The following is a 10,561-nucleotide window of genomic DNA, read 5'->3' as shown; positions in this document are numbered from 1 at the left end:
TCTGTGAATACATCAATGTTAAAAGAAAAAGGAAAGGAGGGAGGAATGAAAGGCAACAAAAAAGGGAAAAATACAGTTTCAGGTGGTTAGAAAGATATTCTGGATGTACTAACCTGACCAATATGTAAAATCATTCTTTCTTTCTCTAAGGGTACCTTAACCAGCATTTGTGGTTGCTAGTAGTCTACTGTGGGATTTTTAAAGTTTATAATATAATATTACTGGATACCATTCTTAAATATATTGTCACTATGAGGCAGAGGACACAATATACACAGGACTGGCAGCCAACCAGCACTAATCATTTAGCCCTGGCAGCAAAGCCTTGAGCATATTAGAAAAAAATTTGCTCAATTTTCAGTTCTTTAAAGTTTGTGAAAGAATGGTCAGAGTCAACACTGAAGTCAACTGTTTAATATAGTTGGTGTTAGTCTAAAGTGGTTGTATGATTTATTATTATAATTTAAAAATTAACAGTGATATACTAAGCACCTTTATCTACATTTCAACTCTTAAGAAGCCAAAGGAGGCTAGTGAACTGAAAAGCATACATACAAATTGTTTATAGAATTTTCTGATGCATTATAAAAACAAGATCAAGTTATATGTGGTGTTTTGGATAAATCAACATTGAAAAAAAATAAGTTTGAGGTCTACAAATATTCAAGATTTTTACATTTGTATGTTGTGGGTAGTTTGGTATTTAGTGGTAGGCTCTACTCTAAGACTTTTGTCTTTAAAAATCAGTCAGACTGTAAATATAGTTGGCATTAAATAATACATAGAGACTACTAAAGGGAAAGTATATTCTAGACAGTTCAAATGTATCAGACTTTGGAAATGCTATTATCAAAATAAAAATTCATAATCACTATGCAAGCAGGAGAAATATGACAAATAAGCATGAGCTTCTTGATTTAAGATGAAAACCAAAGGAATGATCATGGAGGACCCTTTATGTTTAAGTAAAAGTGAATTTCAGTTGATTACAATAAACTTCACAGGATAAACAACCTTAATTTCCATAAATTCAACCCACTTTAAATGTTTATCATGATGTCTGTATACATTATAGGTAAATTGTTCTTTATTTATTGAATTTCTGGGAGTCATCCTTGCTAAATATGCCTGCAAACTAAGCGTTTTTTTTTTTTTTTCTGAGCATAGTTAAAATTTTATCTGTTAGTGAACTCATTATGTTCTAATTCTAACAAGTCTTATTTCTTTGCTTGCTCTGTTGTAAAAGTGGAAGCTTTGAAACAACACAAGGTTTTAAACTTTTACAATAGTTTTTTAGAATTTTCATAATTACATGTGCAACTTAATAGATTTTTATTTCTGTTTCTTATATTTTTACTAACGGATGTTTCTAGATATATCACCATTTAATGAAAAGTTTGAAGTTTTACGTTCAAATCTTTTCCCTAATACCATTTCATAGTTCTTAGGACTCTTATAAATTAGTGGCACTAAAAGAATCTCATGGCTTTTGTGTTTGTTATTAGTTATTGAAAGCTCTTTTAAAATACGGGATAGCAGCAATCTGAACCTTTTATTTTTTCTTAAGAAGTTACACAAGAAATATTTTGCTTATTCTATTTTCCTTATATCATGTTTATTATTTTCACTTCATTTCCCTGTTCTTTAAAACTTTATTATATGATAACGTTCCTCCTTGCTTAGTATTGTTTGTGTGTGTGTGTGTGTGTTGGCTTTGTTCAGCTAGGACTTAAACGTTGACTTGAATGACTATATCATAGACATTCAGAGTTTCTTAGATGGTTAGATTCCCTGCAATAAAGTTGTTTCAGCAAACATAATCGAATGTTCAAGGAAAAGGGTAGTGAATTAAATATTCGAAACACTGCAAAATCGGATAATTAAGTGGGGAAAGGAAGAAAGCATGATTATTACCCTTCCCCCCCAAAAAACCCTGTAAAACTGTAGTAAGAATTTTACTATGCCACCATTGCAGAATTACATAGAAATATATCAAATTATTAGTTCAGTAGAATATATCTGCAAATGGAAAAGGAAAAAAATAAATCAGGGTGGAAATGGAAATGAGACTCTTCGGGGTGCAAGGCAGAGCTGGTATTATGAAAGGCTCACTATAGCAGAATGGAATGAAAAGAAGAGCAGGGAACAAAGGGTCACTGAATCCAACCAACAGAAAAGTTAAAGCCTGGGTCACTCTCGGACTTTGCTTTATTAAGCCTTCATCAAGGCTGCACAAAGTCCGGGCTTTTACACTGTTGGGGGAAAAAAAAACTTAACAAAGGCAGGCATCTGAAAGGCTTTAACTAGCTGCGAGTCAGGGGATTCCTTTCTAATTAAAGTACACCCAAATTAACCCTTCAAGGGAATACAGATGCAAAGAAATCCTGTTGCGTCTTTAAGCGCCGGAGAACAAAAGCCTCGGCGGGCACACGATTCAATTTTAAAACCTAGTCACCTACAAACAAAAGAGTGAACAGAAAAAGATTTTGTAATGTTTATGTATGAAATGTTTTATCAACTCCAAGAGCAGCAGCCGGTAGAGGCGAGGATTGCAGTGCTTACACAAAAAGAAAAAAAAATACAATGTGTAAAACCGAAACCAGGAGATATAGAAACATCAACCTTGAAGGGAAACAGTGTGGAAAGGGGGATTAGGACTGTCAGAATTGTCGGCAAATTGCCGGCAGAAGCCGTTCCTGAGATCGTAAACCGCTAGCGGCGACAAAAAACATGGCGGAAGCCACTTCCGCTAAAGAGCCGGAAATGGTGTTACAACAGGAAGTGTCCGTCTGCCTGAAAGTAGGAACCAAAGTTCACAGGGAACGGGGAGCAGGTGGGAAGACAAAAAGTGGTGCACTTCCGCCCGAGAATCGGCGGACGATCGTTCCAGCTCGAGCTCCGCAATTCAAGCTCAAAAAAGACAATATTAGAGGGTTTTTGGACAGAGTCAGGGGCAGGGAATACGATGGAAGAGTCTGCAGCTCCCTCTAAACCCTACGCGGCCGCAGGTGCCGAGGCAGGTGCTGAGGGGGGGGAGGGTGTGTCTGTTCCCCCCCTTCCTGCGTTTGAGGCCTCCGGAGCTTCTGCGGTAGTTAGCTTAGCCCCTCTGCAAGAGGCGTCGGGCCTGGCACCGTTCCTTGTGGCTCCCGTACCAGCGAACCGGCGCGCGGCGAGTTTGAGGCCCGCTCCAGCCGCAGGGGGCGGAGCCAGGTCTGGTCTGGAGCGCAACAGTGGCAGCTGGACAAAGCAAATCCTCTGCAGGTATTATCTGCATGGGCAGTGCAAGGAGGGCGATAACTGTCGCTACTCTCATGACCTCTCTGGGCGGCGGAAAGCTAGGGGAGGCCAAGATTCTCAGCCTCGGGCCTCTGCAGACAGAGGGCCCAAGATGGCCACTCAGTGGGAGCCCCCGACTCAGGAAGTGGCGGAAGCCCCCCCTACTGCATCCTCAAGCTCCTTGCCTGTGATTGGCTCGGCTGCTGAAAGGGGCTTCTCTGAAGCTGAGATTGACAATGCAGGCATTGGCTCAGCTGCTGAAAGGGGCTTCTCTGAAGCTGAGATTGAAAGTGCAGTCCTTGCAGCAGGTGCTGCGGGAGGAGCGGGTGCGGAAGGCTGGGAGGGGGCGATTGAGTTTGTTCCCGGACAGCCCTACCGAGGTCGCATGGTCCCCCCGCATGGTCCTGAGGCTCCTCTGCCGAGCCCAGAAATAGAGAGAGAGCACGTGGCTATGGGCATGGGGATGCCGCCGCCGCTGCCGCTTTGCCGCTATGCTGCCAGGGGACAATGCCTCCGTGGCGACAGGTGTGCATACCCTCACGGAGAAATATGCGACATGTGTGGGCAACAGGCCCTGCACCCTTGGGATGTGGCCCAGCAGGAAGCTCATAGAAGGGCCTGCGTTGAAGCACACGAGAGAGATATGGAACTCTCTTTTGCTGTGCAGCGCAGCATGGACAAAGTGTGTGGCATCTGCATGGAGGTTGTCTATGAGAAAGCCGACCCCAGCGACCGCCGCTTTGGCATCCTTTTCAGCTGCAACCACACCTACTGTCTTAAGTGTATCCGCAGGTGGAGAAGTGCCACACAGTTTGAGAACAGGATCAGTAAATCCTGCCCACAGTGCAGGGTCTCCTCTGGCTTTGTCATTCCTAGTGAGTTCTGGGTGGAGGAGGAAGAGGAGAAGGAGAAGCTTGTTCAGCAATATAAGGAGGGAATGAGCCAGAAAGCCTGCAGGTATTTTGCTGGAGGCCTAGGTCACTGCCCATTTGGAGAATTCTGTTTTTACAAGCATGAATACCCCGAGGGCTGGAGAGATCAGCCTCCGAGGCCAGGTGGTGGTGGATCATCAAGCGCATACTGGCATCAAGTTTTGGAGCCTGTGCAGTTGCGAGAGGGAAAGGTGCTGTTTAAAAGCCGTAAAAAGGAGCTTGCCGTGCTTCGCCTGGCCAATCAGTTGCTTAAGAAGTTGCTTTGCCTGAGAGGCAGTTTTTCCTTCTCTGATGACCGCTGGCTTTTCCTTCAGTACCAGCTGGAAGAATATTTCAACTTGAATCTGTAGTATCATGCTGTGGCATGTGGTCTAGTCTGCTAAGGCTCTGTTGTCTGCTGTTGCTTATTTCCCTTTATTGACTGATAAACCTATTGCTTTCAAAGGCTGTCGAGGCAATCTTTATGCAGTATTGCTGTTTTCTTCTCTATTTACCATTTCTTCTCGCTAGGATTGTGATGTTTCTCTGTGTTACTAAATGACAAGAAATCTTAAAAGTATTGTTTGGTGGAATTAATATTTCTGTCAGCTAATGAATTGTGGTGTTTTTTTTCCAACAGGACTCAATCACTTCTAGTCTAGTGTTTACAGTTTTTCATTGTGAAGTCCCTTAAGAGTAAATGTGACAAGGTGACAAAAGTCTTTAACTGAATTATGAGCTTTTTGCTATATAGCCTTAAAAAAAAAAAAAAAAAAAAAAAGGACCCTCCTAGGGCCTTGCAGCTGCTGTCTGTGTTTGTTTACATGTCTGTTTTTCCCTTCTCTTTCAAGTGCACTTGTTAACTTGTGGTTACTTTGTGGTTCTGTTTTACTTGACCAAAATGAGGTGCATATGTTTACATGTTTTTATCCTGTTTGGCTTGATGTGAAATTATTTATATTTGGAAATATATATTTAAGAATGATATATATATGCGTATATGTATACAAAGATGTATTTGAGAAATATGGAAACAAATATATACCATAATATATATGTTTGAAGTAATGAAATAAATGCAGAGCTGAAAGCCTAATGTTAAAGTCTAGGTGTATGGGCTGTGCGTGAATTTTGTGGATAACTTTTCTGCCTTGGCACTGATGTCAGTGATTAGTGTCTAATAAAAATGACTGCTATGTGTATTGGACTCTTTTTAAAGGATTTATAAAACATGACTTTGGTAATTCCTAATTAACAGCTTTCTAAGTGTTGTCATGAAAATATGCCTTTACATGTAGTAACCCTCTCATTTTTCTTAACACTGGCAATTCCTGAATTTAAATACACAGTTGTTTCTATTCAGTATCTTAGATATCTGGTTATATCACACATTAGAAGCAAAGGACTTTGAAGATTTTTTTTTTAATAAGAAAAGTTATAAGACTATAAAAGAAAATGATGATAAATATTGAAATCAGCCAGAATATAAGAATGGAAATAAAAATCTGAGGCATGGGACTTTTAAAATATCAAATAATACTGGAACCTTCTAATACAAATAAGTCATAATTTGATCTAAAAGCCATTTAAAAATCAAAGGTTATTTTACTTGCTTTAAATTAAACTAAATTCTATTTAAAATCCACAATTATAGTTAAAATACAAAATCAGGAGGCTGGGGAAAAGTAACTGTACAGATATTATAAGTCTAATAGCCCAACTTTTTACTAAATATTCCTGAAGAAGAAAAGTGTAAAAGCATTAAATTATAATTAATCTGGAATATGTAACTTCATATTTTGGTCCCATTTAATGTGACATGGTTAAGCAAATTAATAATTCATAAAGGTAGCACAATTCAAGTGCTTCATGGACAGTTTTACTACATCTTTTAGTAAATAAAGAAGAAACTTGTTCAGTCGCTGGACAGTGCAGTTTTAAGCCTCAGTGCATTTTCCTTGGCTGAAGTTGCTGAAAAATGTGCTCTGGCTCTCAGTACTCTGGTGTAGAGCATGTTCTGACTATGTAACAAAGCCAGCATAATTGCAGAATTTATGTTCAGTAACAGAGCATACTTTTTAGCACTGGTTTGTCAGAACTGCCTTGCATGGTACTTGTAATTTTCCCCTGTGATGAAATAAATAAGAAAAAGCATTTATAGCAGTAATGGAGTACAAGTAATACATTTACAGAGCACTTGACATTAGGGTATTCTACTGCATCTACCCCACATATTAAAACTCAGAAAAAGTATTGGGGTTAAATATGCCACTTTTAGCCATGGGTGGATGAGCCAGGAGCAGCAGTGCATGAACAAGCTTCCATAAAATGGGGTGTTTTGGAGCTTTTGTCTATGAGTTGCCAGGCTCTGTGTTTTGCAGTCCATTGTTCTCAGTAGGATATGCCATAATGCTTTCCTCTTGATTCCAAATAATCCATCAATCAGGAGGCCCTGGAAGGCTGACTATTTTCCCATGGGGTGGGAACTGGAGGTGGGTCAGATAAGCCTACCAAAGAATGAGAGTAGATGGGGCATTTTTAAGGACTGCTGACTGTCAACTCTTACAGGAGTTTACATAGTGGCTAAGATATGATGGGGTTTTGACCTGTGCTTTGAAAGCTCTGAAAATTCTACTGTACATTGCACAACTTCATGAAATGAGAGTTTTCTTCAAGAATTATATTGAAATAAGTCATAATAAATTTCAGGAGGTATTCGTAGTTTTAAAGCTAGGAGAGAGACAACCTGGAGGACCGGTTACAGGGTAAAAGAGTTGATTCAGGCCTCTTGGAATTTCATGATTACTTGTGTCCTTTCCCTCAGTTTGTACGTAGGAAAAATGGCTGCAGTGTTTCCTGTTTTGAACTTGTTTTGTTTGCTTGTGTCCTTTCCCTCAGTTTGTACATAGGAGAAATGGCTGCAGTGTTTCCTGTTTTGAACTTGTTTTGTTTGCTTGTGTCCTTTCCCTCAGTTTGTACATAGGAGAAATGGGTTCAGTGTTACCAGTTTTGTAGAATAATTGTGCAGACCAAGTGAGTATAGGCAAAAGGCTTGGACTGAGTTTAAAAGTGTTCATATACAAGTGGAATCTGCATGTTTAATCAACATAAGTAGTTATTACCTGAAAGTGGATATTTTGCCAGGTGTTTCTTTTATGAATCTTTGGAACTCAAGGTAGATTTTACTCTGAGATTATTTTTGTAGGATACACATGTAGTATCTAGTACCCTTACATTAGTAATTTTAGTAGACTTTTTCCCTGCAAATAGTAAATGAATATTTCCTGTAGCAGATGCATAATGGGGAAATAACAGCATACATTTTAAAATTCATAATTCCCTATTCACCCATTAGCTCATTAAGAAAGAGGTCAATAACAGATTTCACTTCCACCAAAACCAAGTGAATTTTTCTCAGCTGTTTTCCCAAGGAGGCTGTAGGTCCAGACCTGCTCTACTCAGGAACAAAGGACCCTTGTCACACAAAGGTTTGCTTTGTGAGGGATTCAGGACAAGCTGCCCCCACCATAAAAGAACTTTTGAGCTCCATAAAAGAGCTCTCTAGCTGCAACAGAAAGAACCTGAAGAAACACATTTAATATTCTTATACTTTCCAACTATAAGTTTGGTGGGTGTGCATGCATATAACATGCTAGTTACCACTCAATAAATTTAAAGAAACCACTGTTTCTTAATAGCTCATATCATTGCTTCTGTATACAAAATTTCACAGACACAAAAGTGTAATCAGCTTATAGCGCTTTTATGCACTTCTGTTTATACAGCACCGTGGTTTCTGCTGACATAGCTCACCCTTCTCCCAGCTACAACTGGGTGGCACTGGAGTATAGATAAGAAAAGATACTTTTGGGAAGTAACACAGTTCTAGTGCCAAGAAATAGTTACTTTGCCAAAAATTTTGCCATGAAAATATATGTAATATAGATGGAATGCTGACCAAAAATAATTGGCCATGTAGTGGGTTACAGTGAAATGGTCACTTTCAAATTTAAGTTGTGCTGATTGCTCTCCTATGAACATCTATGAGTGTTGGTACAAAACTGAGTGAGATAATAGCATATTAGAATTGAAAGGAATAGTTGGGCTTTGGTCTAGGAAAATAAAGATTATTCTATCAAAGGAGAGCAAACATCTCCATGTGTCTAAAGATTAAGTAGTTTGCTAATATAAAGCAGTATAGATAGGTGGTATACATAAATATGCATGTGCATATATCCTTTGGCTTCTGAGTTTTGTTAAATACACAATGAAAATTGATAGATGAAGTAATAATAAAATTAGAGGAAAATTAAAGCATACAACACTACACTTCTTAATCAACAAAAGGAACAAAAAACAGCATAATATAGCCTACAATGTTAGATTTTGCAATAGTTTTTATTGAACATACATAAGGATGCATTTTTCAGCCAGATGATAACAGAAAAGAGCCTATCTAGTAACATAAAATCAACAGAATAGTTTACCAGTATTTTATTTAAAATGTGGCTCTTTATCAAACCTTTAAATAATAAATTGTTTTAGTTCTACTTTGTACAGTTTGAAAATTTGACATTGAAAAGGACTATAGTTATTCATGAGTTATGATTGACAAATTTATATCAGTGATAACAGAGTTAACATAAACACATGAATGTTCAATCTTCTGAATTGGTTTTTAAAAAGGAAAGAATACAACCATAATAAAATAGTTCAGCATTTCTATCCTTTCAATATATTGCTAGTAATCAGTCATCTGTTTTTATTTTTATCAGGTAAAAAAATTAGTTCTCGTCAGTAAGCATTATTTTAATGGTTAAATTTGTACAAATGTATAAAAGAAAAATGAAACAAACACAAGTGTAACAGCTTCCTGAGAGTATGTAGTTTTTTCTCTTAGTGGGTGAGACATTGTATTTCCAAAATGCAGAATATCTAGCAAGTTGTAAAAAGCCAAAGAAAGGACTATGTAAATCAAAATAAGTTTTCTGTTATAAATTAAAAAGTAGAAACACAGGAAAAGACTTATTTTTTTATTATAGCAGGTGCAGAAATAGATACCAATATGTACATTTGAGGAAAAAAAAAAGCATTTTTCTAGAAGTCCTAAAGAATGCTTAAGACATGAAGCTTTATTCCACAAAGTTAGATATGGAAATTTAGTGTTAAAGTTTTGTACTTGATGATATCCTGGTGAAGTTCAAACGGGCTATTAATTATGTTTAAGAAAAGAAAGAAACTCAGGAATGTCTGCTGTAGAAAACACAATTAGTAAAGGCTGAGCAGTTTGTAATGGTAAAAGAAATCTAGGCATTCTGGAGGCAAAGGCAGCAAGATCATGGGCTTGAGACCTGTCTATGCTCCATAGCAATTTTCTGTCTCAACAACATCAAAACACAACTCTTCATGTTGGAGAGCTACTCTGGAGGTGAAACAAAGCATGGCTTGAGAACAAAGGGAAATGAAAGTCAGTGAATGTACCCCGATGTCTCATAAGACATTGTGTCATGTACTTATGAAGAGGCACAGTGTGTGTTTGAATTCATGTATTTTAAAAACGTCTATGTCTGTGTGTGTTCAGATACACATGTACTGTCATGCTTAGCAAGAGTGTGTATTTATCAGGCTCACTAATAGACATATTCATGTTTGTGATACAGATTATTAAAACATGTTATTCAGTAAAGATTGTGTGGGCTACAAAATCACTTATTATCTGTTATTCACAACTTGCACCCGCTGGGAAAAATGAAGCATAGGAGGGTTGAGATTCCCATAGCCAGAGGGTCAGTGATGTAGTCTATCCAATTCCAACTCTGACTCTCAGCCAGAGCATTGCTTTACAGATTTAACTATCTTAAATTGGGACTCAAAAGTTTGCGTGAGCAAGCCTTGAAGAAAAGCTTCATTTGTAATAATTTAAAATAAAATGTGTAGCTGTGCTGGAGAGATGGCTACACAGTTAAGGTTACTGGTTGCTATTCAAGAAGACCCAACTTCAATTCCCAGGACCCATCTGGGAACTCACAAATGTCTGTAACTCCACTCCCAAGGAATCTGACATCATCTTGTGACCCTTGTGGGCACTGCATGGATGTGGTGCATAGACAAACATGCAGACCAAATGCCCATACATATAAAATAAAAATAAAATGAAAAAAGTTTACAAAGTAATAAGTGGTAAAATAAAAACCTTACTTCCATAATGTATAAAGTGTTCAGTAAAACAAAAGATAAATAACAAAATTATGATGAATAAAACCTGCATAAAATATGAAATGCAAGTCTGCAAATACAGGAAGCCCTTTCAAGCATTCCTAATAGTGACAGTTATTAAAAATGTACAGACTTTAAATTTAAGACCCATGTGCTTG

At 37.9% G+C, this 10,561-nt stretch overlaps 1 protein-coding gene across 1 annotated transcript; it reads left to right on the top strand.

Annotated features, from left to right (window-relative positions):
- Positions 1 to 2,862: 2,862 nt before the first annotated feature.
- On the top strand, positions 2,863 to 5,387 carry Mkrn3 (makorin ring finger protein 3). The gene has a single exon (XM_021634979.2). The coding sequence runs from the start codon at positions 2,966 to 2,968 to the stop codon at positions 4,556 to 4,558; it is 1,593 nt and encodes a 530-aa protein (XP_021490654.1). The 5' UTR covers positions 2,863 to 2,965; the 3' UTR covers positions 4,559 to 5,387.
- The last annotated feature ends 5,174 nt before the right edge of the window (positions 5,388 to 10,561 follow it).

This window comes from Meriones unguiculatus, chromosome 14 (assembly GCF_030254825.1).
Source record: "Meriones unguiculatus strain TT.TT164.6M chromosome 14, Bangor_MerUng_6.1, whole genome shotgun sequence".
Classification (NCBI taxonomy): Eukaryota; Metazoa; Chordata; class Mammalia; order Rodentia; family Muridae; genus Meriones; species Meriones unguiculatus.
This window is presented reverse-complemented; position numbering and strand designations above follow the sequence as displayed.